This window comes from Ammodytes marinus (assembly GCF_949987685.1).
Source record: "Ammodytes marinus genome assembly, chromosome: 16".
Lineage (NCBI taxonomy): Eukaryota > Metazoa > Chordata > Actinopteri > Uranoscopiformes > Ammodytidae > Ammodytes > Ammodytes marinus.
Window position 1 is genome coordinate 4,908,027 of NC_137220.1, and position 16,702 is coordinate 4,924,728.

Sequence of the window (16,702 nt, forward strand, 5' to 3'; positions counted from 1 at the left end):
CCATACAATTTTTTCAGGAATTTTTGAATAAGCAGAAAAATATATGCAAAAATTGAGATGTATGAAGAAGGCAGTAATTAATGTATCCCATACAATTAGAGAGAGAGAGTGTGTGTGTGTGTGTGTGTGTGTGTGTGTGTGTGTGTGTGTGTGTGTGTGTGTGTGTGTGTGTGTTTGTGTGTGTGTGTGTGTATGTGTGTGTGTGTGTGTGTGTGTGTGTGTGTGTGTGTGTGTGTGTGTGTGTGTGTGTATGTGTGTGTGTGTGTGTATGCATCTCAAGTTTGATACATCTTCTTTCACTGTTCCATTGTTGCCAAAAAACTATAAAAACACATCAATGTATTTGCTTCAAACTGCCACCAGACACTAAAAAATGTCTACTATAGAAATCATTCGTCCCAACGCAGATAAATGACTAAATACACAGTGGATCACCTTGAGATGATACAGGGCCACGCCTCTGCCTCAACCCTCAATTAATGTGAACATGTGTCTTTTGTTTGCAGACTTGTAGGCCTGTACTTTTTCATAATAAGTCTATTGGAGTGCATTTGTTTCAAGATATTTTTTTTTTGGCATTTTTATGCTTTATTGATAGTGTAGAGACAGAGTTGAAATGGGGCAGAGAGGGGAGTGACATGCAGAGAACGACCGCGGGCCGTGATTGAACCCGGGTCCGCTGCTGGCCGAGGCCCATGGGGGGGGGGGGACGCCCTACCAACTGAGCTAAGGGCGCCCCTAAGACTTGGAGTGCATTTATGTACATATGTTTGAGCTTGAATCTCTCCAAAATGTTTTTACTATGTATGGCTAGTGTTAATTTCTTCACATTCTGGACTATTATGTTCCTTACTTATCATTACTATAGGCAATAACCTTCCATATCACATTTTTAATTGTATTTTACTGTTGCATTTTTCTGTGCATTTTCTAGAACCAGGCAAATTGAAGACTGTTTCAGAAATATAACTCTGTCCACAAAAGTCCATAATAGCACCAAGTTTCAACAGATACTTTTCTCTTTTCTGTGTATCTAAAGGTGAAAGTGTGAATCACCTGAACAATGTGATCGTTGGCCTGGCTGCTGTGGTGGGATTCCTGGTCATAGTTTTCATAGCGACGGTGGCCCACAAAATGGTGTCGAGCAGACGCAAGAGTAAAAGGTAACACATTTAAAAACTATTTATATGTGTAGTGGCTTTTTGTCTCCTGAAGGCTACTACAATGATGGTCAATTATGAACACTTTTTATTAACAAGTATGTTTAGCACACACAGTATATACAGTTAGCAGCTTTTGAGGAGACACTGATTTTCACACAAAAAAAAAAAAAATTCTACAGAATCACGGACTCCACCTTTAAAGGTGCAGTGTGTAATATGACATCATCAAGAAAGTTCTACAAAGTTATAGAATGCAACGCTCCCTGGGTAACCCCAACCCTTTAGAATAATAACAGAAGCTACAGTGGCCTTCAAGGACAAGAACAATTCTAAATCTTAAACAATGCACCTGAAGATATTCCAACTATGAAACTTTCAAGATGGCGGCACTAGGCCTTGGTCCAAAATATGCAGAAATATGGACATATAAGAGACCCTTTCTAAGGGGGGAAAAAAAAATAAAAAAAAAATGTTCAGCTATTATGCACTAAATTAAATGTACTTATGGATATTATAATTACTTTCTACAAAATCTGCTAGGAAATAAAACCCAAAATTCTACACACTGCAGGTTTAAATAATTCTGCTAAAAGTTGATTAATAATATAAATATATTTTTGTTCTGTGTTTCAGATCAGACAGCTCAAAACCTCTTCCAGAAACAGACAAGACGAACCAGACTTCATTTTGACTTCACAACAACAAAAACTCCACACTACTGCTTTAGTCTGAGATTGAGAAACAGCTTTTTCCCCTTTTTTTTGCTTCTTTCTCATTCCACGTGAGAAATCGAAATCTGTGAATTGCACGAAGAACCAAAGACAGGAGTGTGCATCACAATTTTGCAACATACTGTTTTCCTTAAAAAATAAAATAATTTATCATAAAATCATCGGCTAATTGTGTGTGTATTTTGTTTGAAATTTGGTTTGAAATTCCACAGTAATATGTGACTTAACAAGGTGTGTGTAATGTATATAGTGTGTGTAAATGTATAGGTCATTTTTGACATGCTGGTATTAAATTTAGAATGAATAAATTCAAAATAAAACAATTTATTATAAAATACCTAAGCTAATTTTGTGTGTATTTTTTTTTAATTTGGTTCAAATTCTGCATCAATGTGAATAATGTGTGTGTATATAGATTGCGATATGTCTGTTTATCAAGTTGTAATTGGAATTACATTAGGAATTCATAAACTATTATGAAATGTGTTTTCTCAATGAAGTAAAAGCAGGAAAAAGTTTTAAAAAATATAATAATAAAATAGGGGAAGGTGGGGTGATTTGTGCATTTTGGAAGTTGCAAAACCCCTTGTTTCTAGAAAACCGTGGAAGAAATTGGAAATGTGACCACATATTTAAGAAGAGCCGTCCATTTGACTCATCCTGTAAAGAAGGGAGACACAAGGAATAAGATATAAGCACGTTTAAGCTCAAAAAACTGTGTTTTGCCTTTCAAAGTAAAATTTCCATGATCAAGGTTTTTTGATTATTGTGTCTGAACAATTATAGACACGTTTGAAAACATTTGACACATGTTTTAGTGCTTTGGTATGCTACACTTTGAGTCTATATAGTTAGCACAATGTCAACCCTAAATTGCTGCATCATGCCTATTATCCAAAATTCTGGGGATGGGGTGATTTGTGCGCAAGGGCCTGGGTGAGTTATAAGTAAGTAAGTAAGTAAAATGTATTTATAAAAGCACATTTATGACAGTTTGCACTGTCCAAAGTGCTGTACATAGTGCATTCAGTAGGTAAACAATGAAGGTACAATAACAATAACCAAAATAAAAGACGTAAAGCCCATACATCCACATAAACACAGATAGTAGTGCAGAGGTAAGATAGTTAATGGGGAGGAAACACCAGGGTGTACATATGGGTTTTGAGCCTTGATTTAAAGGCAGAAATGTAGGGGGAATCACATTTGTCAGGTGGCAGTTGGTTCCACAAGCACGGAGCAACTAGTGCAAAGTACATTTCTGAGAGTTGTGCCAGTGGCATGGCTGTATACGCTGGTCACCAAAAGAAAGTGATTGTCTACAGTAGCTCAGAAGAGAGTGACATCTCAATTCCACTTAACGACACCACTGATGAGAGTTCAGATGGCCAGAAAGATGATGATGGTGACTTTGCACAAATCACCCCACGTAGTGGGGTGATTTGTGCGACAAGACAACTTTTTTTCCGAAAGCTATATTTCTTAAACAGTTTATTCCAGATCCAAAGTTTTTATTGCCAGGGATGCACAACATCCTGAAATATATGTACATATTTGAGTTGGAGACATAACTGTCAAGGCCTCACTTTAAAATCACTTTGAGTAAAAAGTTGCACAAATCACCCCACCTTCCCCTACTTCAATATTAACACATTTGTTTTTAATTATTAAAAAAAAAATTAAAACAGTAGTCGTGACTTTATTACAACCATGTCTCTACTACTTTCACTCACAATATAAAACAGAGGACGGTGGCTGCCAAGGGACATACTGGATCAAACGCATTCTCATTGCCCGCCCTCCTTGCTTAAACATGCAGTGTGTAGAATTATATATTTTTTTTCATAGCAGACTTTGTAGAAAATAATTATAATATCCATGAGTACGTTTAATTTAGTGCATAATAGCTGATTTTTTTTATTTTAGAATTATTATTTTTTCCCTTAGAAAGGGTCTCTTATATCTCCGTATTTCTCCATACCTTGGACTAGGGTTGCAAAATTTCGGGAATTTTCAAAATTGGAAACGTTCAATGGGAATTAACGTGAATTTATGGGAATTAACGGGAATTTTGGGAATTAACGGGAATAAACAGAAATGTACTGAATTTAAAGGAGCCCAAATGCACTAAATCCGTCTAACTATGTTATTTCAGTCCTGGCAAATGTTCTAGAATGTAAAAAGCAGTTTCTTCAACTACGTTTTATAATATTTATGAACATTTAAAGGTGCAGTGTGTAATATGACATCATCAAGAAAGTTCTAGAAAGTTCTAGAATGTAACGCTCCCTGGGTAACCCCGCCCCTTTAGAATAATAACAGAAGCTACAGTGGCCTTCAAGGACAAGAACAATTCTAAATTTTAAACAATGCACCTGATGACATTCCAACTATGACACTTTCAAGATGGCGGCACTAGGCCTTGGTCCAAAATATGCAGAAATATGGACATATGAGACCCTTTCTAAGGGAAAAATAAAAATTTAAAAAATCAGCTATTATACATTAAATGTACTTATGGATATTATAATTACTTTCTACAAAATCTGCTAGGAAATAAAACCCAAAATTCTACACACTGCAGGTTTAACTTCAAATCAGATTTTTTTAAAGCTTATTGAGACACCCAACTTGATATCATATATTGCTTTTTACTAGAGCAGGTCTACAGAGGCTTAAACAGTGATTTTAAATAAAGGTGGGGAAACTACTATATTTTAGCATAACCTTGACTAAAACAACCAGATGTCATGCAATTACACTTACCCCCTACATGCACTGTGCATTCCTCCATCACATGGGGGGCAATTTACTTAATTTATTGAATGGGTGGGGTCAGACAGATGAGTTATATTTTACTCAACATTCATCTTTTTGTTGTTCAGTGAAATTATTGATTGTTCATAAAATAATCAAAACTTGATAAAGTTCTACTTACAAATAGATCTGTTCAAATGAAATGTGTTTTTTAATTGTATTAGTTTCTGTCTGCCTATGACAACACATAATGTTTATAAGTTAAGAGTTATGTTTGGATAATGAAGAAAAAAATCATTAAAGGTGCACATCATCAAGTAAGTTCTAGAACGTTCTAGAATGCAATGCTCCCTGGGTAACCCCACCCCTTTAGAATATTAACAGAAGCTACAGTGGCCATATTAATATTTGAAATTCTCCGCTCAGGAGGATCATTCAGATTATTGGCAGAGGTGATTTTACACCAATGAGGACATATTTATGAATGAGGATATTGATTTTAGTTAATAGATTACTTAAAATGTTACACAGTGTCCCTTTAAAATGACTGCCATTTAGTTAATTCCTATAATTCCCAATTTTGAATAAGTTCCCGTGGAAGATTTCCGGAAAATTTACGGAAATTTACCGGGAACTTTCCACCCCGTTGCAACCCTACCTTGGACCAAGGCCTGGGCGCCGCCATGTTGGAAGTGTCATAGTTGGAATGGCATCATGTGCATTGTTTAGAATTTAGAATTGTTCTTGTCCTTGAAGGCCACTGTAGCTTCTGTTATTATTCAAAAGGTGTGGGGTTACCCAGGGAGCCTAGCATTCTAGAACTTTCTAGAACTTTCCAGTACTTTCTTGATGAGGTCATATTACACACTGCACCTTTAATAGTGTCAAGATACACATTGTAGAATGGAACTTCCAGGTTTACACTTTCAAAATAGTACGATGTTCCACGATTTTGTGTGACTTTTTTTTTTTAAACAATAATAACCCTGTGTTACAACCTACACCTAATGTTTAGGTTATGAATGATTACAATGTTTCATTCAGTATTTACATTTTGAAAATATGTTGTAGGCTATATTTTGTTTGGATTTTTGTTTTTAGAGTGCGTTGTTTTAATGTGTCCTGCAACAACAGATGGATAATTATTGTTTTATTACAAATACATATATCCAATATACATTTTAGAGTAAGCTAAAACAAAAGGTGTTGACCATGAATCCTAGTATAGTAAGGCGTACAGCAAGGTATATGTTCATGCAACACAATGACCATGGAACTGAATAGGACATACAAATAAGCAAATCAAATAATTTACATTTTAAAACGTGGTAGTTTCATACAGCAACCACAGTGGATGTTATATTGTTATCTTACTGTTTGTTTATTGTATTGTATAGGCCTAGATTTCACATAATAATTTAATCAATGTGTCTGCTACACATAACTGACTTTGAGATTGTTTTTCAATCTTGAAATTTTTTTTTTGTTTTCGTTCATAAAGAGGAACAATTCCTGACCTCCATTCATGTACTGTTAAACCTGCAGTGTGTAGAATTTTGGGTTTTATTTCCTAGCAGATTTTGTAGAAAGTAATTATAATATCCATAAGTACATTTAATTTAGTGCATAATAGCTGAACACATTTTTTTGAATTATTTTTTTCCCCTTAGAAAGGGTCTCATATATGTCCATATTTCTGCATATTTTGGACCAAGGCCTAGTGCCGCCATCTTGAAAGTGTCATAGTTGGAATGTCATCAGGTGCATTGTTTAAAATTTAGAATTGTTCTTGTCCTTGAAGGCCACTGTAGCTTCTGTTATTATTCAAAAAGGGTTGGGGTTACCCAGGGAGCGTTGCATTCTAGAACTTTGTAGAACTTTCTTGATGGTGTCATATTACACACTGCACCTTTAAGCCCCACCCCAGGGTCTGGGCTTTTTTTTTTTAGCTGAGATTTGTCTTATTTTGAAGGCCAGTCTCAGGGCTCCCGGTCCGCCTCGCGCGTCGCCCTGGTTGGCTGTTGGCTGCACGCGCCTCTTGTCTTCAGATAAAGGATTTGTGTTTCTCTGGGGCGAAGGCAAGGCAGACATGGAGGAGCTAAGCGCCGTCGGAGAGCAAGTCTTTGATGCCGAATGCATTCTCAACAAGCGCCAGAAAAAGGTCCTTACAGCGAAAAATATACACATTAACTTTACGGCTTTCACTCACGCCATTGTTCGCGTTTAAAACCTTTCTCCGTGTGCCTCTATCTTACAGGGAAAGTTGGAGTATCTCGTGAAGTGGAGGGGATGGTCGTCCAAGTAAGTCCCAACTGCTCTAGCCCCGAAACAATGAAAACAACAACAACGTGTGACTAGCTTGTTGCTTGCTTTAACTACGCGCTAATACTTCACATATAGACATGTTTCTGGACGCAAAACTCATCTATTGTACAGTAACGTCATGTTTTTGCGTCTAGCTGCGTGATTTGTTCAAATAGAGCTCGCTATTTTCTGCTTTTTTTTTTTTTTTTACATCTGCTTTCTTTTGTTCATTACACCCCGAATGTTGGGAAGTTTGGAATGCGCCCCCCCCAAAATAACAACCTTGTTCGTAAATTGTATATCTGGGTTGTTAATAATATATTTATTCACGCAATCGGAATGTTTATGTGGCTTAATTTGATCCCTGGCTTTGAAGTTGTGTGTGTCATATTTTGAGGTACTATTTGGGAGCCTACAGCCCCGGAAAAAAATTAAGAGACCCGTCTGGATTTTTCTTAAATATTCACCTCTACATTACCTATTGAGAAATGCTCTAAATGGCAATCTTTTTTATTGTGAATTTGGTAGAAAATGTTGTCAGTAGTTTATATTATAAAATCAAAATGTTCATTCTACTCAAACATATGCCTCTAAAGAGTAAAACAAGAGACACTGAACATTAGGAGTGGTCTCTTAATTTTCTTCCGGGGCTGTATTTTGAGTTATGACTGCCTTATATACTGTTAAATTAGCTGTATAACCCCTAAGTATTTTTTTAAATTGTATTCTCTATGTATCATATGTTGCTGGTTGTAAGTCTATACTCTTGTCTTCATTTTCTGGCCACTTGCCCTTTCTCTGTTCACTCACATATTGTTGCTGTAATCCACCATCAATGCACACTGTTGCCTGCTGCCAGCCACATCCTTTGTGTGCGTGTGTGTGTGTGTGTGTGTGTGTGTGTGTGTGTGTGTGTGTGTGTGTGTGTGTGCGTGTGCGTGTGTGCAGGGAAAAGGGGTGGGGGTTGATCACTTCACTGGTGACTGCTGATTAGAATAGGCTATTCAACAATAACAACAACACAAAGTTATGGGGAGAAAGTTTGTTGTTTATTACACAATAGTAGTTCAAATCGCTACCAAGTATAGCTGGAAAAAAAGCTTAAACCTGCAGTGTGTAGAATTTGGGGTTTTATTTCCTAGCAGATTTTGTAGAAAGTAATTATAATATCCATAAGTACGTTTAATTTAGTGCATAATAGCTGAATAATTTTTTTAGAATTATTATTTTTTTCCTGAGAAAGGGTCTCATATATGTCCATATTTCTCCATACTTTGGACCAAGGCCTTGTCACCGCCATTTTGGAAGTGTCATAGTTGGAATGTCATCAGGTGCATTGTTTAAAATGTAGAATTGCTCTTGTCCTTGAAGGCCACTGTAGCTTTTGTTATTATTCTAAAGGGTTGGGGTTACCCAGGGAGCGTTGCATTCTAGAACTTTGTAGAACTTTCTTGATGATGTCATATTACACACTGCACCTTTAATACAAATGATTGCTTGTAAATTAATTGGTAAAGTAAATGCTTTATTGAGTAACATTATTTAAGAATTGCTAAAAAAAAGACCAAAAAAATCCAGTGTTAATACACAGCCAATAGGCTCTGTAAACGGGCATATTGCTAGCTATGTTTGGCCCTCTTTGTTTACATACCAGTTTACAGAGCCTAGGTTGTGTATTAACACTAGATGTGTCACACACAGTACGTACAGGTAGCGGATTGTAAGGAGATATTCACTGATTTTGACAAACACAACGTTCTCTTAAAATTGCTGATTCCACCTTTTAAACTGTCTACAGAATAGAACACTTGACTAATTTAATCAAACTTCACTGGTTCATGTCACTGCATTGTGTATATGCCTCATAGAAGCACTTTGAGGGGAAATCAACAAGGTTATTTTAGCTATCTACTCTACCATCACAAGCTCAGAAAAATGTATTATTTTCAAGACTTCCCATAGATGTAACAGCAGTTTCATGACCTTAAAAAACATTATTCCTTCCTGGCATGTTATTCCCTGCGTTCCAATCCCCATACTTCCATACTATTTAGTATGCCAGAAAAAAGATGTACGATGTCCCAATACATGCACGTCAATTGTAGTATGCTGAAAATACACAAATGCCCCACTAACTCCAATAGCATTTTGGAGTATTTGTCTCGACATAATGAAAAAAAAATCTTCCTTATCTGATTTGTTTTTCTCTCCTGTGGCCCTAAAACTCTTCTGTACTTTAGTATGTAGTGTAGTAAGAAGAAAGAGTATGTGATTTGGAACGCAGGGCCATACAAGTAAATCAAAAACTATATAAAGAGCTCCAAAGCTGATAACTGATCTGGTGTATCTGTGGGAGGCAGGTTTGTAATGTAACTGTGTCTGTGTAGTTTCTCTGGCGTGGAAAAGTGTGCCGTAAATTCCTCCCCACATACTTCTGTAACAGCCCCTTGAACACTCACCTCTTGTTGGCCTCTGCAAACCCAAGATGGTTCTGTTTTACCCATTGTTTTACTGTCGAATTCTTACTCTTTGCTTTAGCCCTGATAGGAGCTATAACTTAAATGGCCTTTAGAGCCGTGTGTGTGTGTGTGTGTGGTTGTGTGTGTGTGTGTGTGGGTGCCAGCGGCAAATTAAAGGTGGAGTCAGTGATTCAAAATCAGTGAATATCTCCTCACGATCCACTACCTGTCCTAATATGTGTGCGGAAAAAAAAGTGTTAATACACAGCCTAGGCTCTGTAAACAAAGGGGCCCACTGTAGCTATATTTATTATGTGTGTTGTATATGGACCATGAGTCTGCCAATAAAGTACTACTACTACTACTATAGGCTAATATGTATGAACACTTGATTTTTTTCAGTGAACACACTTCAAGGTAGCGGATCGCGAGGAGATATTCACTGATTTTGACTTAAAGCGTTCTCCAGAATTGATGACTCCACCTTTAAACATGCAGTGTGTAGAATTTTGGGTTTTATTTCCTAGCAGATTTTGTAGAAAGTAATTATAATATCCATAAGTACATTTAATTTAGTGCATAATAGCTGACATTTTTTTTTAATTATAATTTTTTCCCTCAGAAAGGGTCTCATATATGTCCATATTTCTGCATATTTTGGACCAAGGCCTAGTGCCGCCATCTTGAAAGTGTCATAGTTGGAATGTCATCAGGTGCATTGTTTAAAATGTTGAATTGTTCTTGTCCTTGAAGGCCACTGTAGCTTCTGTTATTATTCTAAAGGGGTGGGGTTACCCAGGGAGCGTTGCATTCTAGAACTTTCTTGATGATGTCATATTACACACTGCCCCTTTAAATAATGTAAAAAATAAAAAAAAAGTATTCATATCCAAATGTAATTTTTTCTACATTTTTAGGGGATACTGTTGAGGCTGCTGCTACATTTATTTTTGCCCGGGGGCCACCTGGCGTTTTTTTATTTTGACTAGCGTGATATTGTTTGACACATTTCATCTCCATTTCATTTCAGACACAACAGCTGGGAGCCGCAAGAAAACATTCTGGACCCCAGACTGCTGGCAGCTTTCAACAAGAAGTGAGTGTGTCGCCACGGAGATGTTAACACTCCAATTAGTGGCCGATTCTAACCCTTAAAATGTACAGTCTAGTTGGAGTTTTAGCATGATGATTTATTCATGGAAAGGGGACAAAACTCTTGAATCTCCTACCCACAAATCTTAAACTAGAAAGGAACATTTGCACTGTTTAGAGAGGACTTAAAGGAATACTTCCCCCATACGGAACCGGCGTTCTATCATTATTAAATCGCTATTATAGTATAATGAATGAGGTTTTTCTTCCCTCAGTCTTCCCTTGGCCCAGCTGTTCTGTTAATCCTAACCCTACATATTTACTAGTGTGATGTCACACTAGTAAAATGTAGGGTTACGGCCTCCACACACATCCTGCGTCTACCTCTGGAGCGCCTTGCCTTACCTTACTGCTGCCTCTCTCGCGCTTTTCTCGGACAGACATACAACGTCTCAGCAGCTGTTGCTTCTAAAAGCCCTGTCTTTCTACATAGAGATTTCATAGATAATTCCAATTAAAAATGAAGTTCTTTCATGTCATTTATGATGCATATGATTAATATTGAGTCTGGACAGTAATCCGTGCGCCCCATTGCCTCTTTTTTTTTTTTTTTTTTTTTCTTCGCATTTTCGCTTGTTGGAAGTTTTATTTTGAAAGGGACACACCAGGAAATGGTGAAACTACAGCGAAAGCTGCCAGTATGAAGTCAACTCAGCAGAGTATTTCTCTATCAGTTAAAGCAGAGAGACCTGAGAGAGACGTGCGGCTCTCAGAAAAAAAATAGGCGAGCCTCCTGAGGTAAAGGGTGTGCGTCTGAGGTTGGATGTGTGCCCGCTCTAGGTTAATTACACGGTCAGTGACAAAAAGTCAGACGCGCAGTAGAGGTAGGATGTGTGTGGAGGCCGTTAGTCAGTGAGACCATAAAACACTCTTTCTGCCTTTTCTCAGGCTAGGATGAACCAATTTCAAAACATTTTGCACATATATAATAATATATAGGATCTCAGAGTTCAATACACCTTCATATTACCAGGAAGTCGGTTCTTTAAGATGTGTTATTTCTTTCTTCATTACAGGGAGCAAGAGAAGGAGCTTCTGATACGTAAGAAAGGGAAAAGACCGAGGGGACGACCACGGAAAATCCCGGTAAGTTAATTTTCGAATATCATTGTATCCTAATATATTATATCAAAATAAAAGAACAGGATATCATTCTCTGACAGCTAAATATACTGTATTTAATGTTGACACCAAGCCACTGTTGCTGAATCCTTAATTAAAGGGACACTGTGTAACATTTTAAGTAATGTATTAGCTAAAATCAATATCCTCATTCATAAATATGTCCTCATTGGTGTAAAATCACCTCTGCCAATAATCTGAATTATCCTCCTGAGCGGAGAATTACAAATATTAATATTAAATGTTCTACATTGAGAGGGTAAGTCTTATGGAGGAATCCATGTTGGTTGGAATGTCATCAGGTGCATTGTTTAGAATTTAGAATTGTTCTTGTCCTTGAAGGCCACTGTAGCTTCTGTTATTATTCCAAAGGGTTGGGGTTACCCAGGGAGCGTTGCATTCTAGAACGTTCTAGAACTTTCTTGATGATGTCATATTACACACTGCACCTTTAAAGGTGGGTACAGTGATACTTGAGAAATGCTTATTGTCAAAATCACTTTTTTTTAACAATCAGTGAATATCTCCTCGCCATCTGTACTGTGTGTGTGAGCTGAACGAAAAAAAACCTGGTGTTAATACAGAACCTATGCTCTGTGAACTAGTATGTAATCAAAGGGGGCCCACCATAGCTAGCAACATGCCAGTTTACAGAGCCTAGGCTGTGTATTAACACTGGATTATTTCAGTGCACACACAGTACGGACAGGAAGCCTTAGATCGTGAGGAGATATTCACAGATTTTTGGCAAAAAGCAATTTTAACAACAAGCGTTCTCCAGAATCACTGACTCCACCTTTAAATGGTAAAAGCATTCAATAAAGTGCATTTTGTAAAAAAAAAGAACAGTGCTGTAGTCAGGTCTTTCTGTGCACCATAGCTAGCAACACACCAGTTTACAGAGCCTAGGCTGTAGCTAGCAACATACCAGTTTACAGAGCCTAGGCTGCGTATTAACACCAGATGGTTTTTCAGAACACACACATTACGAACAGGAAGCTTTAGATTGTGATTAGAAATTCCCTGATTTAACAAAAAGCTTTCTCCAGAATCACTGACTCCACCTTTAATTTTTTTTATCCTTTATTTAACCAGATTAGTCTCATTGAGATTAAAATATCTTTTTCAAGAGAGACCTGGCCAAGATGGACAGCAGAACACAGTTTACATAAAACAAAATACAAATAAATATTAAAACCATTCAAAAAGCAGCATTAGGCAGAAGGCTAAAGTTGTGTGATGTTGACTGTACACTAACATTTCCTCTTTACATTTTTAGGAAAACGTTCCTGACGCTCCAAAATCCGACAGCTCTTCGTCCGGCGATTCTTCAAACTCCGACGACTCCTCTTCCTCCTGCTCCTCCTCTTCCTCGTCATCAGAGGACGAAGATGACGACGATAACCACGGCAACGGTCTCCAAGGTAAACAACAGACCAATCAGAGCCACAGCAGCAGCATCCGAACTCGAGAGCTGCACCCCGTGCCGCAGAAGAAAGCGCAGATTGTGGTCGCCAAACAGGAGCCCCCTAAGAAACGAAGCAGGAAACCCATGATGCTGCCCCCCGATGTGAAGGAATTTACCCAGAACAAGGCTGCCACGGCCACCGCTGCTGCTCGCAAAGTAGGCCTGAAAACACCCAGAGATACGGATCTACCGGGGGCCATCAAGAAACCCGTAAACCCATCAAGCTTCACCTTTATGGGCTTTCATCGAGGCTCGCCGAGGGAGGCCGCTGTGGTGGGTGGTGGTGGTCAGACTAGGACGCAAGTTGCTGCTGCTGCTGCTGCTTCTGGGGGTGGAAGTGGGGTCGGTGTGGGATCGAAAAACTCAAAAAACACCTCGAACTCCATGGGATCTGCCCGCTCCGTCCAACATTCTACTTCTCCTGCCCCGAGTAAATCTAGCCAAAGCAGGAATGTTGCCGCCGAAGCTAAACTGTCCATGTCCGGTGTGAGTAGCGGGACGGTTGGATCAGGTCTTGATTTGAAGGCGGCAGCAGCAGCAGCCGCCAGTAAATCAAAAGGAGTGGCAGCGTTGAATCTGAACACATCCAAACATCCCATTCAAGGGACCACTCAACACACCCTCAGTTCACCAAACGGACAAAGGAAAGTCGCATCCCAGGCCCCTGTGTCAACACCGCAGCAACGGATACCCAACACCAAGACTTCCCTACCGTCGAAAACAACCTCCGTTACTAACCAGGGATCTGCACTTCAACCCCTCAACCTGCAGAACAAGAAACTGGTGCAAAAAAACATGGATGCCCCTGGAAAAGGCACAACTAGTACTCCTTCTACACTAGTGTCAGGGTTAAGAAATGCTACGAACCTAGCGAGGAAAGCTACAACGCAAAACACACAGGAGTACGTTTCGCCGAAAAGCCCGGCCACCCCTGCGCGAATACTGCCCAGGAAGACCCAGCCTGGCACGGATAAGATTGAAATCCAGTCCCCGAAAGTCCAAGGAAGGCTTGAGAGGGGCAGCAGTACCCCCATGCCGAAAAAATCTACTTCCACGGAGGTCCAGAGCCCGCAAGAGAGGTCGAATTCGAAAGACGGCAAGAAAGGGAAAATTACCGACATGAGCATGGGTGAGGAAGACGAAAGCAGCTCAGAATCCGATCAGGAAACATCTCCGTTCGTTGCGGAACAGGACAGTTCGGTGGTAGCGCTTCAAAACCAAGACTGGAAGCCCACGCGCAGTCTCATAGAGCACGTGTTTGTTACGGATGTTACGGCCAATTTGGTGACCGTCACAGTCAAGGAGTCACCGACCAGCGTGGGGTTTTTCAGCCTACGCAACTACTAAGACTAGACAAGACACTGAGAACTTACCAGGTATAGGCTTTTTTTAGTTTAGATTAAAAAAAACAACCGAAAGGCCTTTTTATTTGGAGAATTCCTGAAGAATGCATCAGGGAATAGAGGTTCCATTCGCTCTTCTTATTCTTTTAGTAAAATATTTTTTTAGTTTAAAATAAAACAAAACACGAGTTATTTTGATAGTAATTATTTATTTGCTTGCTTTATAATGTCTATACAATTTGTTTCGAGAAATTGAAGTGCTCACTGAAGTGTAAGAACCTGAATTTAGGGTTCAGAAACAGAACTTATTTGTAATTTAAGGCGAGACTGCAGATGACTAGGGTAACATTTTTAACTTATAGATGTCATCATGAAACGTACTACTTACTTTATAACAATTGTCTTTTGTATATGTACAATTTTTCCAGAAATCTTGAATAAATATGTAAGATTGGCAATAAACTCTGCAAACTGATTGGAACGGAGTTATGTATACGCCCAAAATATACAACAGTTAGGAACCAATCATATCGCTTGATTTAAGCCACCCGTTTTATAATATCTGACTAATCATGTACATTTGCATCTCTTTTTAAAAACAAAAATCCAAATGTTGGATAAAGGGAGTTAAAATCTTTCAAAAAAATAATGTTGAGATAATGGCCGTTTAAAGATGGTTGTATAGGAGAAATATACAGACAAGTTTTAGTCAAATAAACACCTACTTGTACATTTTGGACCTTTGATTTATACTAGTATGAAAGAAGACATGTTATGGAAGCTAAATACACAAAAACTTCAACATCGAATTCAAACATGTGTATTTCCCTGCATTGTCTCGCTTTAAGTTGTTGAATGCATATGAAATCTTAGCATTCATCCCAATTTGATGTGTTCTGTGCCTCTCTGTCGATGAGATAACGTGTGTTTTGTTATCCAGCAGAAAGAGGAATGTCTAAATGAAGGTTATAGAAGGAGCGGAGGAGGGCTAGCGTATCTTAGAAGACATTTAGTTCATACTTCTTAATCTATTTAGTATTGTTTATTTGTATCATAAATTAGCTACCTCCTCTTTTTGTGTTTTCTGTACATTTGCTGCATATATGTATATTCATTTATTTCTATTGGGGAGACCTTTCCCTCCAGGGTATACCATCACTGTGTCAATGTAAAGGTGCACTGTGTAACTTTGGGGTGTGTCAGAGAAGTGAATATTTTCTAATGTGATTTCTCATAACTGAAAAAACAAACTTTCCTCACAGGGAAAATGTGATCCCTGGAACACTGTTTGAAGTTAGAAAAGCTTCCTGAAAAGTTACTGTTTCACTGTTGTTGTTGTTTACAGCAGCAGGTCCCACAGTTTGGTTTACAAACATATTCTAGTCTTACATTTGGTTTCAGGCGCCCAAAAAATAATTTTGTTCTGATTTATGATGATATAATTATTCAATTGTAAGAGTTGAGTAAATATGTTTCGTAAGCTAACTGCAGGCTCTGCAAATGTAAACAAACCCCCCCTCCCCTAAAAACTACACAGTGCACCTTTAAATCTTTCTATATAGCTCTAAATGTATTGGACTCATGCTGTATAAACTTGTATTAGTTCTAACTAGCGGCTTAAGCATATTATGTCCAAAGCTATTTCTGCATTACCATCACAGCAGCCTTCACATTGAACTGTTGGCACCACTATCTCAAATAAGAAGTCATATGCATTTCTATAGCACATTTAAAAAACATCAGTTGACCAAAGTGCTGTACAAAATTCAATACTAAACAACATATAAGATACATGAGAAAAAAAAAGGTAGGAGTGTCTATCCCTGCGTTCCAAATCACATACTCTTGCCTTTTACTACACTGCAGTGCATACTAAAGTACAGAAGAGTTTTAGGGCCACAGGAGAGAGAGAAAAAATCAGATAAGGAAGATTTTTTTTCATTATGTCGAGAAATGTGAAGAATAAAGACGAATACTCCAAAATGCTGTTGGAGTTAGTGGGGCATTTAGGTATTTTCAGCATACTACAATTGACGTGCATGTATTGGGACATCCTAAATCTTTTTCTGTCGTAAATAGTAGGGAAGTATGGGTATTGGAACACAGGGAAAGTCTCAACTTTTGTTAAAGGCCAATGCAAATGAAAAAGTGAGTCTTCAGCTACGTAAGAAGAAGACAGTTCATTCCACAGTGCAGTCAGTCT

General features: G+C 38.3%; 2 protein-coding genes across 2 annotated transcripts in view; both read left to right on the forward strand.

Annotated features, from left to right (window-relative positions):
* LOC307262918 (ectonucleotide pyrophosphatase/phosphodiesterase family member 7-like) overlaps positions 1-1,854 on the forward strand; it is a gene marked incomplete at its 3' end in the record, with an annotated part of 14,501 nt that extends 12,647 nt beyond the window's left edge. The window contains exons 6-7 of the mRNA XM_080043941.1: positions 1,040-1,163; positions 1,797-1,854. Coding sequence (XP_079900067.1) covers positions 1,040-1,163; positions 1,797-1,854 — 182 coding nt within the window. The remainder of the gene's footprint in view (positions 1-1,039; positions 1,164-1,796) is intronic.
* A 4,879-nt stretch (positions 1,855-6,733) lies between these two features.
* cbx2 (chromobox homolog 2 (Drosophila Pc class)) lies at positions 6,734-15,044 on the forward strand. Its single transcript, XM_080043509.1, has 5 exons — positions 6,734-6,812; positions 6,909-6,952; positions 10,445-10,510; positions 11,583-11,652; positions 12,968-15,044. The coding sequence occupies exons 1-5, from the start codon at positions 6,741-6,743 to the stop codon at positions 14,501-14,503; spliced, it is 1,788 nt and encodes a 595-aa protein (XP_079899635.1). The 5' UTR covers positions 6,734-6,740; the 3' UTR covers positions 14,504-15,044.
* The last annotated feature ends 1,658 nt before the right edge of the window (positions 15,045-16,702 follow it).

Excerpts from the sequence above, each read along its gene's own strand:
- cbx2 (XM_080043509.1), top strand. The coding sequence starts at position 6,741 with ATGGAGGAGCTAAGCGCCGTCGGAGAGCAAGTCTTTGATGCCGAATGC. Across the intron at positions 6,953-10,444 it reads TGGAGGGGATGGTCGTCCAA|ACACAACAGCTGGGAGCCGC; the intron begins GTAAGTCCCAAC and ends ATTTCATTTCAG. Across the intron at positions 10,511-11,582 it reads CTGGCAGCTTTCAACAAGAA|GGAGCAAGAGAAGGAGCTTC; the intron begins GTGAGTGTGTCG and ends TCTTCATTACAG.